The sequence below is a fragment of the Panthera pardus genome, unplaced genomic scaffold, assembly GCF_024362965.1.
Source record: "Panthera pardus isolate Hobbes unplaced genomic scaffold, ASM2436296v1 HiC_scaffold_1, whole genome shotgun sequence".
In the NCBI taxonomy this organism is placed as follows: Eukaryota; Metazoa; Chordata; class Mammalia; order Carnivora; family Felidae; genus Panthera; species Panthera pardus.
In genome coordinates, this window is record NW_026526654.1 from 90,152,448 (window position 1) to 90,175,555 (window position 23,108).

The following is a 23,108-nucleotide window of genomic DNA, read 5'->3' on the forward strand; positions in this document are numbered from 1 at the left end:
GCTCAGTTTCACTCTCAAAAATAATCGGGGACCCCAAGATTTTTTAATTTATATCAATTATGTTATTAGAAATTAATGTGTAAGAAATTTTCTTAAGTATTTAACAATAATTACATATTATATGACAAAATATAATTTTTAATGAAAACTATTTTAAAAATTTAGTGAACAGTGCCATTTTTTCACACTTCTGCAAATCTCTTTAAAGTCTGGCTTAATAGAAGACAGTGAAGTGTATGGTATCTCCTCGCATCTATTTCTACATTGAATCTGTTGCAATATCTTGTTTTGTTTGAAGTATAAAAAAATCTGGCCTCACATAGGTATTTGGTTGTAGGAGGGAGTACTGTTTTAGTGATCTTTTTAGAGAATTATGGATAGTTATGGGTTTTTTGATAACAGTCCCAAAACTTGATAAGTGGCAGTTTCTTACAGGTTCTTAACAATGTGGAATCTGAAATCATATAACGAAGTTTTCATACTTATTACATTAAGATTCATTGATCTGTGGATGGATCTTTTACCTTTGTATGATTCGGTTACATTGTGCTTTGGTCAAATAAAAAATATATATATTTTGAAAATATCCATTCATTGAACTTCTAGATGTTGATGTGTTATTTTAAATGTTGACACTTTAGAAAGCTGTCAAGGTGACAGTGGTGGATACAGGTTTTCAAAGATGTTGATTTTCACTTGAAAGCTCAAATTTTCTCTTAGCAACAAATACTGTCATTTTTCTTGAAGTGAATTTTTCTTGATTTGTTTTCAAGAAAATGTCAGTAATCAGTTTGTTAGTTATTCTTTTAAGTAAAAATGGTATTTCGTGAAAAAAGCCTAGTTTAGCTTGCAATGTAACTATTTTATAAGTGCTTTTCCACTTTGCCTTCAGACAACCATTGTATTTTGGTATGAAACAGAAGTGTTTTAGGCATGCTTCCCTGTTCATCACACAGAATATTAAGATGTAGTCAAAGGCTGAAATCTAGTAAAATCGATACTAATTTTTATTATTTCATCGTGGATATCTGTTTAATAAATAATAACACTGGCCTTTGTCCTTAGGTCTTAGGACAGAGACTAAGTCCTTGGAATTTCCCAAGGATTGGGATTGTCTTTTCTATTTACGAGCCCTTTGGATCACATCTGAATTTGTTTGGGCTAAGACTTTGATCAGAGAAAGGCTGAGAGAGGGTCATCAGAAAGACCCATCATGTGATTAGAGTGTTGGAGGTTTTAGCCAGTCCAGCCTTGAGGGAGGAGAGGAAGGCTAGAGATTGAGTTCAGTCACATGCAGTGAAGAAGTCTGTCAGTCATACCTATGCAATGAAACACCAATAAAAGCTAGACACTGAAACTCAATGCAGCTTCCTGGTTGTTGAGCTTATCAATGTGCCAGGTAGGTAACACACCTGATTCCAGAGAGAGTAGGCACAGAAGCTCTGCATTTGGGACCTTCCAAACTTTACCCTTCTTTATCTCATTTGATTGCTCCTGATTTGTATCCTTTATATTAAAACTGTGATTGTGGGGCACCTGGGTGGCTTAATCCGTTAAGCCTCTGACTCTGGATTTCAGCCTAGGTCATGATCTCACTGTTTGTGGGTTCGAGCCCTGCATTGGGCTCTACGCTGACAGCACAGAGTCTGCCTGGGATTCTCTCTCTCTCTCTCTCTCTCTCTCTCTCCCTCCCTCTTTCTCAAAAATAAATAAAACTTGGGGGAAAAAAAACTGATTTTAAGTATAGAGCTCCTCTGAGTTCTATGAGTCATTCTAGCAAATTATCAAACCCGAGAGGATAAATAAATCAGGAACCTCCTTGATTTATAGCCAGTTGGGCGGAAGTATGGGTGGCATCTGAAATGACTGGCAATCTTGTTGGGGGCTATGCCATTTAAACCTTTGGGGTCTGATGCTAACTCCTGGTTAGTATTAGAATTGTATTGACCATTTGGTGTTGGAATAACAACCATAAATAAGTGAAGGTGATACTTTTTCTTTTCTCAGATATGTGGTAGTGAAGAAATACAGTTCAGTTCCACTGCCAGCAGTTATACCCATCGCTGCTTTTGTTACCATTATTGTAAATGCCAACAGTGAAAAATGCAAATAATCTTAGTATTATTATGGAAATAGTTTGGCCTCACAGATCCCCTATTATTTCTTTTTCTAATACAGTGTTGAATAGAAATGGTGAGAGTATAGAGCCTTGCTTTGTTCTTGACCTGGGGTTAGGGTAGGGGGGCATTTGACATTTCATCATTATTAGTTCTTGTCAGATATAATTATCTTTTTTATGTTTATATAATCATTTGTTATTTGAAGTTGTTTCTAGTCTTTGCAATTGTAAACAGGTTTTTCATGAATATCTCTGTAAGTTGACACACTTCTTTAGAAAAGTTTCTGTAGGTGGAATTGTTAAGTCAAAGTGTCAACATATTTTTATTTTTCATTTAGTTTAATAATTTTAGTTGGGTTTTTTGAGAGCGAAAGAGAGCACATGTATGGGGGAGGGGCCAAAGTGGGAGAGAGAATCTTAAGCAGGCTCCTTTCCCAGCGTGGAGCCCACAACCTCAGATTATCACCTGAGCTGAAGTCAAGTGTCAGACGATTAACTGACTGAGCCACCCAGGTGCCTCCTCATCAATGTATTTTTAAAGGTTTTGATGGTTAATGTAAAATTGCCCCCACCAAAAAATGGTATTACTTTTCTTACAGCATACATTTTTTCTCCATATTGTAAGCTCGGGGGTAGGAGTGTTAATGTTTGCTGAACTGATCATTAAAAGGTGGTGTCATCTTAATTTACACATCATTGAATTTTAAAAAATATATTTGCATGCTTTTTATGAATTTATGTTTGCATCTATTTATTATTATGTACATCTTTTGTTTATTGAATAAGAATTAAACCTGAGAAATCATATCATGAAAACTTGTGATCTCTTTGATGAAACAATTGAAGATGTTGAAGACTTGAAATATTCATGTCCATTGAAAATCATCCTTTTGGATCTGTGTATTTCTTTTATTTACATTTTGTTTTAGAATTATTTATTAAATTTTAAATAGCTATTTGTGTAAGCATGAATTCCATCTTATGTATATATAAGCTCTTAAGTGCAGTTAAAACCAGAAACCTTGCCATGTATTTTTTTATGTTTCAACCTTGGCCATTTTTCACCTTCTGAATAAGTTTAAGTTGTGTATTTGTTGGTAAATGTGGATAAGTAAGATGCTTTTCAACTTAAAAGCATAGCATAGACTGATAATATAAAAAGCATCCTGTAGTTAGATGCTATACCATCATTCCACTGAAATTGTGGCTATAATTGAGACTTGCAAATGTTATTTGGAAGTGGTTTTGATTACTCTTGGCTTGTCATCCCTTTATCTCACTAATTCAAAATGTATTTTACATTTTTATATTTTCTTATCATTCAAAGTATCAGTGATTTTAAAATACAACAAAGAAAACATTACATGGCTCAATTGACACTCATTCATCTAAATGGAGATGTTCTTAACTACATATGTTTAAACTGTTTATGATATATGACAACAAATTTCTATTGTTTATGAAGGGTGGATGAATTTACAGTGTTCCTGAGCTCTCTAAAATTCTGTTTTTGGGGACAAAAGTGACAGAACTATATCCTTTAAATAATAACAGTGTAGAATTCTAAAAAGAATGTTTACCAAGTTGTCAAGTGAAGAGTGATGTTTGAAGCTGGGGTTTTCTGGATGGCTCAGTTGTTGGAGTGTACAACTCTTGACCTAGGGGTTGTGAGTTCAAACACCACGTTGGGCGTAGAGATTACTTTAAAAAAATAATAAATTAAAAAAATTTGTAAATGTTTGAAGCTTTCTTAAGTGTTAAGTCAACTGTGAAAAGGACAGTCTTTTTGTCATTGTTGCTATTTTTCCTCTTTAACTTGAATATAGCAAGCATAGTAATAGTTGTCTAATTTTAGTATTGGCCCTAGGTTTTGTTTTTGCTTTTGCTTGCTATTAGCATTAGTAAAACTAATTTCTACCGGACTTCTAGAAGAAGATGGCACCAATTACATTATTATTATAATTTTTGTTACTTAGAGCTTCTCCAGAGTGTCTTATTTAGTTTAGCTGTGCGTTCTACGTCTAAAAATTGAAGGATTTCCAAAAAAGGAAAAAGAAAAAAAATAAGAGCAAGATGAAGATTTTTGGAGTTGAGTTACATAAAAATCCAGGGCTTATAGGTTCAAATTTCATCATACAAAATTATGGCTTTGCATAAAGTACACATAAAATTTTGCATTTCATCTTATAAAAATAAGATTATTGTCCATTGACTGGACCTTTGAATCATTTAATCCTTACATTAACTTTTAGTGTTGGCTCTATTTCAGTGAAAGTTATATATTCATCACCTATCTTTATATAAACAGCAAAAATCTCATCACAGAAAATACCTATAATGTAGAAATTGCTCTTGCATCTGTTTTATTTTTTATTGCATTATAAACATTTCTGGCCATTATTCTGATTTTAGGGCATTATATTTCTGCTTATATAAATATAGTGGGAAAATGAGGGCTCTAAGATCTAAGAGAAGGAGCCTCTGAGAAGTAATCTGTTACTTGTGGCTGCTTTTCTCTTGTGGGTGTGTGTTCAGTTCCAGACAAAACTGCAGAGAAAGGCTGAAAATCTAAGTGGAACTTTCAGTAGATTCACAGAGGCCCGCAAAGAGGGATACTGGTAAAAAACAAACATGGGGCACCTGGGTGGCTCAATTGCTTAAGCATCTGACTCTTGGTTTGGGCTCAGATCATGATTTCTCTGTTTTGTGAATTCGAGCCCTATATTAGGCTTGGTGCTAGCAGCACAGAGCCTGGCTGGGGTTCTCTCTCTCTCTCTCTCTCTCTCTCTCTCTCTCTCTCTCTGTCTCCCCCCCCCCCCCCACTTCTCCCCAACTCGCATGGTCTCTGTCTATCTCAAAATAAACTTTAAAACATTTTTTAAAAACAAACAAAAAAACCCCAAACCAACAAACACAACCTTTCCAACCTTTAGTTTGGGATGCTGACCTAATCCAGAGCTTCAAATTTTTTTCAGTTTTTTATTTGTTTATTTTTGAGAGAGTACAAGTCAGTGAGGGACAGAAGATCTGAAGTGGGCTCTGCGCTGACAGCAGTGAGCCTGATGTGGGGCTCAAACTCAGAAACTGTGAGATCATGACCAGAGCCAAAGTCAGATGCTCAACCAGCTGAGCCAACTAGGTGCCCTTCAGTTTTTCATACAAACAGAATGAAAAGCAATCAGCAGCATGAAGATCCAAGGCCATACGCCAGAAATCAAGAGGAAAACAGACAATAGAAGCAAGGTTTGGAGATCCAGATAATAGGATTATCAGACAAAGATTCTAAGGAACTAATCATTTTAACTGCAGGCTGGGCAAAGCTGAAGAGTTGTAAGTGAACTGGAAGAAATCTCAGAGAAAATCATCCAGAATGAATCAGAGAAGTCAAAAGGGTGGAAATCCAGAAAAGAATGTAAAAGATGTATGACACTTGATGAAGAGGACATGTATTTAATGTTCTGGAAAGAAACAAGACAGAAGAGGTACAACTGAGAATTTTCTAAAATGGAGAGAAAGCATTAACTTACAAATTAAAGAACATTTACAAATCCAAATCCCAAGCAGGATAAATACATTAAGAAACTATTAGAAGACATATGTAGAAATCATAGTCAAAATTGGAAGCAATCCAAATGTCCATCAACAATCGGATGGATGGGGCGCCTGTCTGGATCAGTTGGAAGAGCAAGCAGCTTGGGATCTTGGGGTCGTGAGTTTGAACCCCACAACGGGTGTAGAGATTACTTAAATAAATACAACTTAAAAAAAATAGGGCAGATAAATAGTACTAGCCACATAATGGAATTTTCAACAGCAGTGCAAAATAATGAACTATATATTCAGTGTGAATGAAATTTACAGACAAGATGTTGAGTTAAGGTAATCAGGCACAAAAGAGTACATACTGTATGATTTTATGTATGTGAATTTCAAAAAAAAAAAGAGAAAACTAATCTTTGAGGTCATAATACGGATGGCTTGTGGGAAAGGCAGGAAATTATTTAGTGAGAAAAGACCAGGCTTCTGGATGGTAGTCATGCAAGTATATTCATTATAAAAAATTTAATTGAGCTCCACACTTAAGATTTATAAACTTTATGCATACATGTTATTCTTTAACATGCAAAAACAAACAAACCCCACTGAGACACCAAAAGAACTTTTCACTAGCAGACCAACACTAAAGAAATACTAAAATATTTTTTAGGCAGAAGAGTTTAGATGCAGGAAGAAATGAAGAACACCTGAAAGTCAATAGTATGTCTAATATTTATTAGATTTTTGGATAAGTAATGTAACTTCTAGGTCTTAATTTTCCTTGCATATAATGAGGGATTTGTACCAAATAATCTGCTTGGCCCCTTTTCTTAAAACATACTTAGGGTAGGATATGGAAGAATTTGATTGAGAGGTTAAGTTTAACCTGTAGACACGAATACCAAAAATAAAATGAAATAAAATAAAAATTTGATGAAATAAGAAACTCTGAAATTTCCAGAAAACAAATAGTTGTGGTATTAACAAAGGAAGCATTTGCTTTATGCACCAAAGCTAAAGTGAAAAAGAAATTTCAGAATCTAATTATTGTCCTGAGCATACATTGATGTCCCACATTCCATAGTTGTATATAAATATGCTTCCCTTAAGTATGGATAACTCCTCAAAATTACAAAAACCAGTATTTTTTCTTTGGGGTTCTTATTTCTCCCATATTAATGGTAATAACAAATCTTGTAATGGTTCCTATCCTTTGTTTCTGTCATTTATTAAATCTAGTTTGGTATCTAGATGATACACAGGGAAGTTTGATCCCAGAAGAAGATGATACACAACCTATATTTGTTATATAGATGAATATGTAATTTTTGTTTTCTTTGGAATGGTTCAGAGTAGGAAAATTGAGTAGTAATGAAACTTCTGAGTACTAGGTGATAAAAAAAAAAGTTCATTGTACTATATTCTGTATTTGCCAGCATGTCATCCTATGGTCTGAGAGAGTTGCTTTTGTTACTTGTTCCATTCTACTTTTGCTTGTAAGATAAAGGTATCTTGAAATAGGACAAAGAAAATTAGAAGCAGTAGGTGGGTAATTTAAAACTGAAAGTATAGTTGTTAATGTTAGTAGTACTTTGAAAGGCCTTTGAGGATGTGATAGGTGGAGGGGGGCCATAGACCTCTTGTTAATGACCAAAGCTATTTTTGAAGAGAGGTGACAGAATAATTCAGTACTCTAGGGCCTCAAAGCTTCATCATCATGCAAGAGTTAGTTAGAAAGGCAGAACCTTGGGGCACCTGGGTGGCTCAGTCATTTAGGCATCCGACTTCGACTCAGGTCATAATCTCACGGTTTGTGAGTTCAAGCCTTGCATCAGGCTCTCTGCTGTCCGCACAGAGCCTACTTCAGATCTTCTGTCTCCCTCTCTCTGCTCCTCCCCTGAGCTTGCGTGTGTGCACGTGCTCTCTCTCTCTCTCTCTCTCTCTCAAAAATAAACACTAAAAAAAAGAAAGAAATGCAGAACCTCAGGCCCTTCCCTAAACCTGTTGATTTAGAATCTATATGCATGTATGTATGTATATATTTTTAAATATTTGACTTTTAAGTAATCTCTACACCTATTGTGGGGCCCAAACTCCCAGCCTCGAGGTCAAGAGTTGTATGCTTTACTGACTGAGCCAGCCAGGCACCCTTAGAGTCTCTGTTTAAACAAGATTCTTAGGTGATCTCGTGAATGTTAAAGTTTGAGAAACATTACTACCTGTACATAATATTGTACCATTTTGAAGCTAGCAATAATATATGATGGAGGAGTCCGTGTGTGAAGTTAGGAAAACTGAGACTTTGCAGAATAATCCATCACCTATATTAATGATTATGAAATAATATTTAGAAGGCTGAGAAGAAACTGTAGAAAGAGTTGCTTTAAAAAGTATTTTGGAAGGGTGCCTGGCTGGTGTAGTTGGTAGAGCATGCAGCTGTTGATATTGAGATCATGAGTTCAAGCCCCACATTGGGTGTAGAGCTTACTTAAAATGAATAAATGAAATTTAAAATAAATAGTGGTGCCTGGGTGGCCCAGTCAGCTGAGCATCCGACTTAATTTTGGCTTATGTCAGTGGTCTCATGGTCGTGGAATCGAGCCCCACATTGGGCTCTGTGCTGAGCATGAAGCCTGCTTAAGATTCTGTCTCTCTCTCTCCCTGCTCCCCACCCTCTGTCCCTCTCTTCTGCTTTTGCTCTCGCTTTCTAAAATAAAATGAATAAGAAGTATTTTAGAGGGGAGTATAATGATGTTCTGCATTTGCTTGAAATACACAAAACACATTGTTTAGAGGGATGAATAGATGTTGATAAAGCAAAAATAGTAAAAGAGGAGAGAATAGACTTGGTGGGCATATGAGTGGTCACTGTAAAATTTTTTCTTTTCTATGCTTTATATTTTTCGTATTAGGGAGGAAGTGGTTATGAAAATGTACATCACATACCAGATTCTGTACTTATCTTTGATTTGCATATTTGCTTTATTTTGTAATATATTAATACTTTCCTCTTTGAGACAAAAAAGTGGCTAAATATTTTTTTTGCAAATGCCCTGTGTACCAAACATACTGCTTTACTATATGCATTATCTCATTTAGTCTTCATAACACTCTGATGAGTTAGATATCATTTCCAGTTTGTAGTTGAGAAAAGCAAAACAATTTAATGTACTTGCACCATCTAGTAAGTCAGGAAATGCATTTTGAACCTAGGGTCCTTAAGAATTGATAACTACCGCATTGCACAATTCAAGGGCCACCATTTACAGTTTGGGCACAATAGAGTATCGTTCAAATACAAAGTGGATAGGGGCATCTGGATGGCTCAGTTGGTTAAGCTTCTGACTTCGGCTCAGGTCATGATCTCACAGCTTGTGAGTTCGAGCCCTGCATCAGGGTCTGTGCTGATAGCTCGGAGCCTAGAGCCTGCTTTGGATTCTGTGTCCCCCTCTCTGGCCCTCCCCTGCTTACTCTCTCTCTAAAATAAACAAATGGCACAAAAACAGATACTCAGATCAATGAAACAGAATAGAGAACCCAGAAATGGATCCACAAACGTATGGGCAACTAATCTTTGACAAAGCAGGAAAGAATGTCCACTAAAGACAGTGTCTTCAGCCAGTGGTGCTCAGAAAACTGGACAGCGACATGCAGAAAAATGAGCCCAGACCACTTTCTTACACCATATACAAACATATTCAAAATGGATGAAAGACCTAAACATAAGACAGGAAACCATCAAAATCCTAGAGGAGAAAGCAGGCAAAAACCTCTTTGACCTTGGCTGCAGTAACTTCTTGCTCAACACGTCTCCGGAGGCAAGGGAAACAAAAGCAAACATGAACTATTGGGACCTAATCAAAATAAAAAGCTTCTGCACAGCGAATGAAACAATTAGCAAAACTAAAAGGCAGCCAACAGAATGGGAGAAGATATTTGCAAATGACATATCAGATAAAGGGTTAGTATCCAAAATTTATAAAGAACTTACCAAACTCAACACCCAAAAAGCAAATAATCCAACGAAGAAATGGACAAAAACATGAATAGACACGTCTCCAAAGAAGACATTCAGATGGCTAACAGACACTTGAAAAGATGCTGAACATCACTCATCATCAGGGAAATACAAATTAATACCACAATGAGATACCATCTCATACCTGTCAGAATGGCTAACAGTAACAACTCAGACAACAGCAGATGTTGGTGAGGATGCATAGAAAGAGGACCTCTTGGGGCGCCTGGGTGGCGCAGTCGGTTAAGCGTCCGACTTCAGCCAGGTCACGATCTCGCGGTCCGTGAGTTCGAGCCCCGCGTCAGGCTCTGGGCTGATGGCTCGGAGCCTGGAGCCTGTTTCCGATTCTGTGTCTCCCTCTCTCTCTGCCCCTCCCCCGTTCATGCCCTGTCTCTCTCTGTCCCAAAAATAAATAAACGTTGAAAAAAAAAAAATTAAAAAAAAAAAAAAAAAAAAAGAAAGAGGACCTCTTTTGCACTGCTGATGGGAATGCAAACTGGTGCAGCCTGTCTGGAAAACAGTATGGAGGTTCCTCAAAAAATTAAAAACAGAACTACCCTATGACCCAGCAATTATACTACTAGGTATTTATCCAAGGGATACAGGTGTGCTGTTTCAAAGGGGCACATGCACCCCAATGTTTATAGCGGCGCTATCGACAATAGCCACAGTATGGAAAGAGCCCAAATGTCCATCGATGGATGAATGGATAAAGAAGGTGTGGTATATATACAATGGAGTATTACCCAGCAATCAAAAAGAATGAAATCTTGCCATTTGCAACTATGTGGATGGAATAGAGGGTATTATCCTAAGCGAAATTAGGGAAAGACAAATCTCATATTACTTCACTCATATGAAGAATTTAAGATACAAAACAGCTTAACATAAGGTAAGGGAAGCAAAAATAATATAAAAACAAGGAAGGGAACAAAACATAAGAGACTTTTAACTACAGAGAACAAACTGAGGGCTGCTGGAGGGGTTGCCTCCGGGACGGGGGACAGGCTAAATGGGTAAGGGGCATTAAGGAAGGCACTTGTTGATATGAGCACTGGGTGTTATACATAGGTGATGAATCACTGGTATCTACTCCTGAAGTCATTATTGCACTATATGCTAACTAACTTGAATGTAAATTAAATAAATAAAATGAAATGAAAAAAGAATTCAAAGTGGATAGTTCCCCTGGGATTGTGCCACAGGGTTGCCTGGCTCTGACCATTTGCTTATAGGGCTGCCTCACTATTCTGTTAAACTTGCAAAATGAAAATTTTAAAATATTTTTCTGATGTGAATTTTGAATTGTTCCATGACTTTTTCTTGTATGTTTTATTTTTAAGATTCTTGGATCTCCCAGTCAGCATCATTTCCCCGTAATCAGAAACAGCCAGGGGTGGATTCTTTATCACCAGTGGCCTCCCTTCCTAAGCAGATTTTCCAGTCTTCAGTCCAACAGCAACTTACTAAACCAGCTAAAATCACTTGTGCACACTGCAAAAAACCTTTACAGAAGGGACAGACAGCTTATCAACGAAAAGGATCAGCTCACCTCTTTTGTTCTACCACCTGCCTTTCTTCCTTCTCTCATAAGCGCACTCCAAAGAAACGCAATGTAATATGTAAAAAGTAAGCTGTACTTTTCAACCTGGCTCCATATAATTGAATACTGGCAGTATAGATGTGTGTTGAATGTAATTGAGAGCTGTATAGATTCATGGATACAGTTGTTGCAGAGATATCTTCAAGTTTATTGAGCTTGAGTTATCCTAGAGTGTGTCAGAGCTGTGAGTTCATCTGTGCTGTCCTTACTCTTGGCAGGAAAGGAAAATGTAAAAATTGACCCTCTCTCTGCCACTGACTTTGCCTTGCTCCTTCCCATCTTTTACCTTCGTTCTACCAAGTTGCTACCACCTTTTTTGAGTCCTTCAAAAATCATAATAACCTGTGAGAAGGTTCTTGTGCTACAAAATGTTTTTACCTCTAAATCATCTCTTGCTGTACTATTTAGGAACTCTTGACAGTGAAACCAAAGGTGGGTTTTGCTAGATCCAAAAATTACAGTTGATTCCTAGGATTAAATCATGAGAAAATGAAAAATGTCATTTCTTGTTCATATATTTGACTTTTATTAAAATGTAATATTCTTAAGTTTCATCTGTCCCTTGTGTTTCAGAGATGCACCTACAAAAAAAGCTACTACTGTTCAAGTTGAGTCAAAAGAATCCTCCCAAGAATTTTGTCGTACATCTTTGCCTCCCTGTGAAGACAACCAGAATCTTAGAAAAAGAGTTAATAAATCAAGATGTATAATCTGTAGTAAACTAACAGAGGTCTGGATTTTTATATCATGTTTAAGCTACTATGTAGGTTAACAAGGATAATTTTAAGTGTTATTATATGTTCTGCCATGTACATAATACGCACGTCCTGGATCTACACAATGAAGTTAAAGGAAAGGATGAGGATATGTTAGAACTGTTTTGTGAACAAATATCCCATTTGCATGCTATGGAAAGTACACAGCTATTTCCATGGAAGTGGATATACTCCTAAACAAAGTAATGGTGCATTTTGTTCTTACTAGCCACTCTAAATAATAAAGTGTAGTTTCAGGACATGAAGGAAGCAACCAATCCTGGTACAAGAATATGTAGACCGAGTGGAGTGTAAGTGTGTTGAAAACTTCACGTTTCTTAAGTGGTATTGCCATCTTTCCAGTTGCCTAAAGAAGAAACATGCATACAGGCAGTCTTTACGTAACAAACGCCTTGGCAACTGAATTTGGTGTTCCTGGAGCCATGCAAATTGAGGGCATGATTTTATCTCAGTTACCGCCAAGCTGAGCAAAGCGAGAACCATCTTATTTATGCATATACAGACACCATCCTGAATATAGTAATACTGATTCTTTTAGCACCTTCCATGAATTTTCTAGGGCAGTGAAGTTTATAATAACAAAAATTACCAATCCATTTCTTTTAATTAGGTCGTATCAAAATCTTCTAAACAGTTTGTTTCCTCTAGTTTTTAGGTGTCTCTGGGGAAGTTATTACTGACCTTATAGCTTTTTGTTCCATGAATCTTACTTTAGTGTAAGATCAAAGATAAAAATGAAAGAATAACAAAATGTAATTTTTACTCTTTTCCCTGAATATTTCTTCCACTGAGAAATTATTAGAGATTGTTTCTTTTGAAGAAACTAGTTATCTCCTTGCTTACTGTGCTAATCTGGCTCATTTATTTAATAAATTCTGGCTTTTCTTTTAGATTCGTCATGAAGTCAGCGTTAATAATGTAGTACATAAACTGTGCAGTAACCAGTGCTTTAATAAGTACAGGTTAGCCAATGGTCTAATAATGAATTGCTGTGAACAGTGTGGAGAGTACTTGCCTAGTAAAAGTGCTGGAAACCATGTCCTGATGATTGAAGGTCAGCAGACAAGATTTTGCTGCCAAAGTTGTGTTAATGAATATAAACAGGTAATTATTTTCAATGCATTTTAAATGATTAAGTATACAATAGCTTTTCCCTGTTAGCTTACATTAACCAGATTTATCTTAGAATCTCATTTAGTTCCGTTTTTGTCAGTCACTGAGCTGTCGCATCTCAAATGAGTATTGAAATCAATTGATTGTTCCAAGCTAGTCTTCCTTCCTCTTCTGTGGTTTAGAATAGCTTGAAAAGAATAGGTATTAACATAAATGCTTGGTGGAATTCACCTGTGAAGTGAGTCTGAGAGTTTTTTGATTGTTGATTCAATTTCAGTACTGGTTATTATCAGTCTGTTCAAATTTTCTATTTCTTCCTGATTCAGTTTTGGAAGATTATATATGTTTCTGGAATTTACCTGTATCTTTTATGTTGTCCGTTTGTCAGCATTTAATTTTTTATTATTGTATCTCCTTATAATCTTTTGTATTACTATAGTGTCATTATTTCTTCCCATTTCTGATTTTGAGTATTTTTTTTTTAATGAGTAGCTAATGCTTTATCAATTCTGTTTATCTTTCACAGAACCAGCTCCTGGTTTCATTATTCTTTTTTTGTTTGTTTGTTTTGTTTTTTTGGAGAGAGCACGTACAAGGGGGTAGAGGGGCCAGGGGGGTGAGAGAGAGAGAGAGAGGGAAAGAATGAATCTCAAGCAGGCTCCATGCCCAGAGTGGAGCCCAGCACAGGGCTTTATTCCATGACCCTGGCATCATGATCTGAGCCAAAATCAAGAGTCAGATGCTCAACTGACTGAGCCACCCATTGTTTTGTTTTTTTTTTTTCCTATTGTTTTTCCAATCCTTATTTAAATTTATTTGTACTCTCATCTTTATTATTTTATTAGCTTTCAGTTCACTGTTCTTTCTCTAGCTCTTTTATGTATATGGTTAAATTGTTTTAGATTTGGCTTGTTTCTTGAAATAGACCTGTATTGCTGTAAACTTCCCTCTTAGAACTGTTTTTGCTGTATCTCAAAGATATTGGACTACTGGCATTTTGTCTCCATGTATTTTTTTTAATTTCCTCTGATTTCTTCATTGATCCATTGATTAGTAGCATGTTGTTTAGCCTTCATGTGTTTCTGTTTTTTCCCATTTTTTTCTTATAATTGACTTGTAGTTTCATACTGTTGTTGTCAGGAAAGATGCTTCATACGATTTGATTCTTCTTAAATTTACTGAGACTTATTTTGTGGCCTAACATATGATCTGTCCTGGAGAATGTTCCATGTGCACTTGAATGTGTATTCTGCTGGTTTGGGATAAAATGTTCTATATATACCTGTTTGATCCATCTGGTCTAATGTGTCATTCAAAGCCACAGTTTCATGTTGATTTGCAGTCTGGATGATATATCCATTGATGCAAGTGGGGTGTTAATGTCCCCTCTATTACTGTGTTACTGGCAATTTCTCCTTTATGTCTGTTAACATTTGCTTTAAATATTTAGGTGCTCCTATGTTTGGTGCATAGATATTTACAATTGTTACATCCTCTCTTGCTCTCTTTCCTTGTGGTTTGATGGATTTCTTTCATGTTATGCTTGGATTCCTTTCTTTTTTATTGTGTATGGATGGTTTTGAGTTGTGGTTGCCATTGGGTTCATATATGACATCTTATGTGTATAGCAGTCTGTTAAGTTGATGGTTGCTTTATTTCAAACACATTCCGAATGCACTACATTTTTACTACCTTCTTCACGTTTTATGTCTGTGTCATATTTTATATCCTTTTATTTTGTGTATTCCTAGATAAATTTTTGTAGATCTAATAGATTTCCTACTTTTGTGTTTTAATCTCCATACTGGCTTCATAGTGATTAATCCTACTGCCTTTACTGTATGTTTGCTTTTACATGTGAAATTTTTCTTTTCATAATTTTCTTCCATTTATGGCCTTTTTTTTCCAGTTAAAGAATTCCCTTTAACATTTCTTACAAGGCTGGTTTAGTGGTGATGAACTCTAACTTTTGTTTGTCTGGAACTGTTTCTTGTATTCTGAATGATAGTCTTGCTGCATAAAGTCTTCTTGGTTATAGATTTCTTCTTTCAGCACTTTGAATATATCTTTTTTTTTTTTTTTTTTTTTTTTTTTTTATTTATTTATTTTTGGGACAGAGAGAGACAGAGCATGAACGGGAGAGGGGCAGAGAGAGAGGGAGACACAGAATCGGAAACAGGCTCCAGGCTCCGAGCCATCAGCCCAGAGCCCGACGCGGGGCTCGAACTCACAGACCGCGAGATCGTGACCTGGCTGAAGTCGGACGCTTAACCGACTGCGCCACCCAGGCGCCCCATCAGCACTTTGAATATATCTTGTCACTCTTTTGGTCTGCAATGTTTCTGCTGAAAAATCAGCTGGTAGCATTATGGGGTTTCCCTTGTATGTAACTGTTTTGTTGTTTTAAAAGTTCCGTATTTATCATTACTTTTTGCCATTTCGATTATGATGTGTCTTGGTGTGGCCCTTTTTGAATTTTTTTTTTTTTTTAACGCTTATTTATTTTTGAGACAGAGAGAGACAGAGCATGAACAGGGGAGGGGCAGAGAGAGAGGGAGACACAGAATCTGAAACAGGCTGCAGGCTCTGAGCTGTCAGCACAGAGCCCGACGCGGGGCTCGAACTCACGGACCGTGAGATCATGACCTGAGCCGAAGTCAGACGCTTAACCGACCAAGCCACCCAGGCGCCCCAATATCTGGCCCTTTTTGAATTCATCTTGTAAGGGGCTCTTGGTGCTTCCTAGACCTGAGGGCTCTCGGTGCTTCCTTCCCCCAGATTAGGGATGTTTTCAGCTATTATTTCTTGAAATAAGTTTTCGCTCACCCACTCCCCTTTCTGGCATCCCTATATTGCAAATGTCATTACCCTTAATAATGTTGCAGAATTCCCTTAAATTTTTTTTTCATTTTTTATTATTCCTTTCTCTTTTTGCTGTTTAGCTTGAATGATTTCCATTACTTTGTCTTCCAGATCACTGATCTGCTCTACTTCCTCTCATCTCCTATTGATTCCCTCTATTGCAATTACTAAATTCTTCAGCTCTGAGTCCATTCTTTTTTATATTCTCTCTTTGTTGAAGTGCTTACTGAGTTCATCCACTCTTATCTCAAGTCTAGTGAGTATCTTTATGACCATTCATGAATTCTTCATCAGGCGTATTGGTTATCTACATTTTATTTAGCTTTTTAATTGTGATTTTGTCCTGTTCTTTCACTTGGGCCATGTTCTTCTATCTCCTTATTTTGTCTAATTTTCTGTGTTTGTTTCTATGTATTACGAAGGTCAGCTACATCTCGTCTTGAAAGTAGTGGCCTTATATAGAAGAGGTCCTGTGGTGCCCTGTAGCACAGTCTTTTCTGGCCACCAGAACCAGGTGCTCCAGGTGTCCCTTGTGTGGGCTGTGTGTGCCCTCCTGTTGTGACAGAGCTGCGATTGCCTTTGGCCCAACCATCTGTAATGACCTACTTTGTTTCCTATGGGCCCAATGGGGAGGGTTTGCTTCTGATGCCATTGAGAAGCCTGTCATAGTTGTTATGGGCTCATTTGTGGGTGGGGTGGCATTCAGCCTAGCAATTTGCAGTTAGCCTTTCTGTCACAACTGCAGGGCAGGGCTTGCTCCCTGTGCAGCCAGGTAAGGATCCCAGTTGCAGAAACTGTAGGCGTGTTATTTCTCCCGCTTCCCTAGGGCAGGAATCACTTTAGAGTGGTGCCAGTCCTGGCTGGGGCAGGGCAGACGGTGCTAGCAAGTTAGAGGGAGAGTGTTAGCGTTAACTTTTGCAAGCAACCAGTTATCTAGGCTGGGGGCGGTGGGGAATGCTACCCATCAGCACTTTTCCGAGAGTAATCTGCAGATTATTCTGGCACACTTTCCAAGAGGAGTCAGTAAATCTTCATGTATTCCTCAGATGCTTTTCAAACCGCTGCTTCTCTGGTGTGTCTCAGGTCAAGTTTTTTAGTATATAGACTCCTTTAAGGGGGTGGACTTCATTTCCTATCATCTTCTTGCTATCCCAGCATTAAACCCACTGGTTTTTGAAGCTCCCAAGGCTTAAGCCCTACTGAATTTTTCTTTCTTTTTTCTTTCTTTTTTTTTTTAAGGCAGAGGCATTACTTTATTCAGGCAGGGATGAGCCAGACACAACATGGCAGGAATACAGGGGGTCAGGACATGGAAGCACACCCTCACCCAGTCACCCCAAGAGGGTGCAGTGAGTGGAGAGGGGGTTGGCAAGCCCTGTCACAAGGACCACCACAGCCCCCTCCTCTGGGAGGAGCCTTTCCCAGCTGACAGGAGGGAGAGAAAATGGGGTGCAAGTAAAGGAGCCTAGTCTTACAGTGGTTCAGCTAAGCTCCATTGATTTCTAAAGGTTTTGGAGTTAAGCCCTGCTGGTTTTCAAGGCCACACGTTATAGTGACTCAGATCCTCGGTGTCAAGAGTGCACAGTGTGGGGTCTGAGCCTCTCTTTTCTCCATGCTTGTGTTGTCCCTCTTGTTTGTGGTTAGTTACACCAGGTATTTATTTGGTTCCCAAGCACATCTCGTCAGTGTGGACTTATCTCTGTGATTAGCTGCGGTCTTTAGGTCATTTTCAGAGTTCGTTGTGTAGATGTAGTTGTTCTCTTGTTGTGTCCATGGAACGAGGTGAAGTCAAGATCCTCCATCAACTGGTACCAAATCATTTTTATGGGAAATGTAAGATCTTTCTTGTTTTTATGTTTTTTTTGAGAGAAGTGGGGCTTGATCTTACCAAGTGTGAGACACTTAACCAACTTAGCCACTCAGGTGCCCCTTTGATCCCATAGTTTTAATTAATATATTTCGATGATTTCTAAAATATATCTGTAGATGATATTTTTTCCTCTTTTTTTTTTTGAAGGTTGTTTTGTGTGTAGATATTTCTTTCAATTTCAGACTATTCTATCCATCTGTAATCTCCATTTTAATGTTCCACAAATACCTCATATTCCATGTCTAAAGCTGAAACTCCAAACCTGCTTTCATTCTCTTTCCCATATCCTTATCTCACCATTCAGTCAGTGCCTAGGCAGAAACTTAGGGCTATTCTTTACTCCTCCTTCCTTAACCTCCAGAGTCACTCAGTTACCAATAATCCAGATTCTACTTCCTAAATATCTCTCAACCCTATCCTATCTCTATTCCTATAATCCTACACGAAGCCACCATCATCTTTTCCAGAATGACTACCACAGTTTCCTGGCTGTCTCTGTACCATTTCATCTTCCTTACAGTTAGAAATGATAATACCATCAGAGCAGTCTAAGTACAAACTTGGTTATGTTGCTCCTGCTTTTTTTACTTCAGTGCCGCCAATATTGCTTTCAGGATTAAATCAAAACAAAATTCTTATAAGTTTTTTAAACTTGAACTCAGTGTTCAATTGTGCTTTGTAGAAAAATAGTATAGCCAATAGGATGCATTCACATTATATACATCTTTGTTATTTTGATTTTTTAAAATTTTATTTTATGGACTCTAAAATCAGTTCTATGTCTTTATTAAATGGAATCATACAATATGATACTTTGTGGCTGGCTTTCACGTATCGTACTGTGTCCAAGTTTCATCCAGGTTGTAGCATATAACTTCACTTGTTTTTATTGCCAAATACTGTTTAATTGTATGGATAATACCCACATATAAAAAAAATTTTTTTTTAACGTTTATTATTGAGAGACAGAGCATGAGCATGAGCATGAGCATGGGAGGGACAGAAGCGGGGAGACACAGAATCCGAAGCAGGCTCCAGGCTCTTAGCTGTCAGTACATAGCCCAACACAGGGCTCAAACTCAAACCTCAAGATCATGACCTGAGCCAAAGTCGGATGCTTAACTCTTGAGCCACCCAGACACCCTTTCCCACATTTGTTTATCCATCAGTAATGGACATTTGAATTATTTCTACGTTTTGTCTGTTATGAATAATAACATTGCTGTGAACACTTTGTACAAATAGTGTAGACCTGCATTTTCACTCTGGCGTTGGTGGGTCATATGGTAACTCTTCAACTTTTCAAAAATTGCCAGGCTGTTTTCCAAGGTACCTGTACCATTTTACATTTGCACTATCACCTTAGGAAGGTTTCAATTTTTCCACATCTTTGCCAACACTTGCCATTATATCACATATCTTTTATTATAGTCACCCTAGTGGATGTGAAGTGGGATGTGGTGGTTTTGATTTATATTTCTTTGATGACAAATGAGCAACTTTTCATGTGCTTATTGAGCATTGGCATATGCATTAATCTTAACAATTCTAACATAAAATTGTAATCTGTTTCTCCCAGATGATGGAAACAAAATCAAAAAATTTATCAGCATCAGAAAACAGAAAAAGGAATGCTATTAGAGAAGAAAATGAAAGGAAATTATATGGATCATTGAATACTCTTTTAGAAAAAAAAGAGGGAATACCAGAAAAAAAGGAAAAGACTTCAGAGCTACAGGTCTTGGCAGAATGTAGGACAGATGATACATCACTGATCAAACAGGATGTGAATTTACCTTCTATAACCATAGCTGATAAATTTCAAGAGCAACTGGAAGAGAAAAAATCAGAAGACTCCATTATATCGGTTGTACTTTCTGCAGACCCAGGTACATGGCCCCGTGTTTTAAATATTAAACAACGGGACATTCTTGTTGAAAACGATCCACCTCAAGTAAGAAATTTTAACTTTCCAAAAGACAATACAGGGAGGAAGTTTTCAGAAACTTATTATACACGAATTCTTCCAAATGGTGACAAAACCGCTAGATCCTGGTTACTTTATTCAACTTCAAAAGATTCTGTGTTTTGTTTGTATTGCAAACTCTTTGGGGAAGGAAAAAATCAATTGAAGAATGAGAATGGATGCAAAGATTGGCAGCATTTATCACATATTCTTAGCAAACACGAGGAAAGTGAAATGCACATTAATAATAGTGTTAAGTATTCAAAATTAAAATCTGATTTGAGAAAAAATAAAACTGTGGAAGCTGCAGTACATGGATTACATAAGAATGAGAAAAATGATGGTGTGCTCTTGTTGTACACATAATATACCTGATGTGGTTTTGACATAACAAGGTCATACATTTATTCAGAAAAGATCTGTAACCCTAACAGTACCATTTGTTGTTGTGAAGCTCCTATAACTTTCAACAGTTCATTAGCAATAAGTATAATAGCAAATAGTAAAGAATGTTTCTGTTTCAAATTCTAAAGCTAATTGGATTCAATAGTAATGCGGGTTTCAATAAAGGCAATTGTTACTTTTTCATTCTATCAATTCACACTTTTTAAAATTGGCATTTGAGGGCTAACATTTGACAGGTTTGGTTAATTTTCTGTTCTGATTACTTTGAAAAAAAGGAGAGAAAGGCTTAGATTTATCAGTAGTAGTTTGAACAAGATACTATGTGAACATTCTCATTATTATTAAAGTAAAAACATTTAGAAACAGTTTGAGAGTAGAATGGAATTCGAAACTGCAGCTTTTTGCTATTAAACCAAATACCTGCGATTTCTTTCTTTTGGGCAAAACATTGTTTTATTATTTGGGCAAAATGGCATTATTTGTTACTTCATATTAAGGTGATTACTTTGCATTTTATTTACTTTAATTTAATTTATAAATATTTTAGATTTTATTCTTGTGTGAGAAGTATAAGAATAAAGAGTGTATACCTATTTTTATGTTAGTACAAATATAAGAAATATTAAAAATATATTAAGTTAACCTTTAGGTTTTGTGGCAATTTTTTTTTTCTTCAGACTACATGCTTGAAATTTGAGAAACACACTAATGAAAATTAAGGCTGTCCACTTTTTCAAATGATCAGTGCTCCCATTACTATATATTTAGTAATTCTCCCTTTATATCTGATTTCGGATACCGACTTTATCATATATTAAATTCTTACATATACTGGGCTTTGTCTCAAAGCTTTGAAACAGAATGACAAATGAACAATGACTAGAGCAGAACTAGGTGTATTCTTTTTGGTGGGTGACACTAGGAGTACTTGGAGACTGTCACTGATGCCAGTGCTTAAAACTATTATTAGAGGACCCACAAAAATCATTATCATTAATGTATTATAACCATTTTGTTTTTTGACAGCTCGACCATTTCAGTCTTTCAGAGTTGGATCTGAATGAGGCTTTGGGACGTTACCAAAAATCCAATTTACTCTTAAAGGCCTAAGAGAATACTCTAGAGAATATAACACAGGATTTGAAGTTCCTTTCCAAATGTTTAATGTGCCCATTATTTCACTAAAACTTACCGCTAATTGAATGACATTATATGGTTATATTCGATAGACGCTTGGTATCAGTGGTATCTGAGCAAACTAATTAAATCAACCAGTGGCTACTTAGGATAATTTGCAAAAACATCAAATTTATCCATTGAGAAAACAAAATTAAATCCTGTCCTTTAAATTCTTATTTTATTTATTTATTTGTTTGTTTGTTTATTTATTCTTATTTATTTTTTCACCATACTATGAGGCACCATAAGCTCTTGATGTAGTAATGAATTAAATGTGAAAAATTCAGGGGAGCCTGGATGGCTTAATTGGTGAGTGTCTGACTCTTGATTTTGGCTCAAGTCATAATTTTGTGATCATGAGTTGGAGCCCTGCATCAGGCTGTGCCAATAGCACAGAACCTGCTTGGGATTCTCTTTCTCCCTCTCTCCCTGCCCTTCCTCTGCTCACATGTGTGCATATGTGTTCTCTCTCTCTCAAAAAAATAATAATAAACATTAAAAAAATTCAAAAGACGTAGATGCTTGGGTGCCTGCATGGCTCAGTCAGTTAAGCGTCCAACTCTTGATTTCGGTTCAGGTCATGATCTCATGGTTCGTGAGTTTGAGCCCTGTATGGGACTCACACTGATGGTGTGGAGTCTGCTTGGGATTCCTGCTCCCTCCCTCTCTGCCCCTTCAGCTCTCTCTCTCTCTCTCTTTCAAAATCTTAAAAAAAAAAAAAAAAAAATTAGAGGCTGGGTTTTTCCATATTTACTGTAAATTTCTCATTCAACTTTTTGCTGTGTAAAATTTTTCATAATATTCATAAAATGTTGAGGGAAAAAATCAACTAAATTCAACTAAATTCAACTAAAACTAAATTCAGAACATAATAAAAACAAACATCTCCAGGCAGGGGAATGATTTTTTTCTGCCTTATCAAGTTTTTGTTTTTTTAAGTTTATTTATTTATTTTGAGAGAGAGGGGGTGGGGAGGGAGAGACAGGGGGAGAGAGAGAATCCCAAACAGGTTCCGCACCATCAGTGCAGAGCTGGACACAGGGCGTGATCTTAAGAACCATGAGATCATGACCTGAGCCGAAGCCAGATGCTTAACCAACTGAGCCATCCATGTGCCCCAAGTTTTGTTTTGTTTTGTTTTGTTTTGTTTTGTTTTTTTATAAGATGAGTATGTTCTCACTATAAAAGGAAGGAAGAAAACAGTTCAAGTCTTGTTACCATCTCCTACTTTCCCTACAGAAGAATTTGTCAGCAGTGATCTGGACTATACCCAGCATTTGTTTTCATCTTTTTAATTTCATTGAGAACAGGCATTAGGAAATATTATCTCCTGCCACTAATTTAATATCAAAAATTAGTAAAGACAAGTCAGAATAACAGTCCATAAGAAGTGGCAGGGGCACTTGGGTGGCTCAGTTGGTGAAGCGTCTGACTCTTGGTTTCAGCTCAGGTTATGAACTCCCAGTTCATGAGTTTGCTTAGGATTTCCTCCTCCCCCTCTCTATCTGCCCTTTCCTACTTGTGCTGTCTCTGTCTCTCTCAAAATAAGTAAACTTAAAAAAAAAAGAAAAGAAATGGCAATCTATTGGTTTTCTCATTTCACAGAAGGCAAGTGAAAATATTTTTGTAAATTTTTTCAGATTTTGTCTTTAAGATTCTT

At 36.8% G+C, this 23,108-nt stretch overlaps 1 protein-coding gene across 8 annotated transcripts in view; it reads left to right on the top strand.

Annotated features, from left to right (window-relative positions):
* ZMYM5 (zinc finger MYM-type containing 5) overlaps positions 1-20,911 on the top strand; it is a 32,877-nt gene extending 11,966 nt beyond the window's left edge. For 4 of the 8 annotated variants that reach the window (XM_053901138.1, XM_053901134.1, XM_053901137.1 and 1 more), the window contains exons 5-8: positions 11,018-11,303; positions 11,851-12,007; positions 12,945-13,157; positions 19,478-20,911. In XM_053901138.1, the coding sequence (XP_053757113.1) occupies positions 11,018-11,303; positions 11,851-12,007; positions 12,945-13,157; positions 19,478-20,230 (1,409 nt within the window). In that variant the 3' untranslated portion in view covers positions 20,231-20,911. Of the gene's footprint in view, positions 1-2,007; positions 2,927-11,017; positions 11,304-11,850; positions 12,008-12,944; positions 13,158-19,477 lie in introns of those variants that run through there. The other 4 variants (XM_053901148.1, XM_053901151.1, XM_053901152.1 and 1 more) reach the window with 4 other exon arrangements.
* Positions 20,912-23,108: the final 2,197 nt, after the last annotated feature.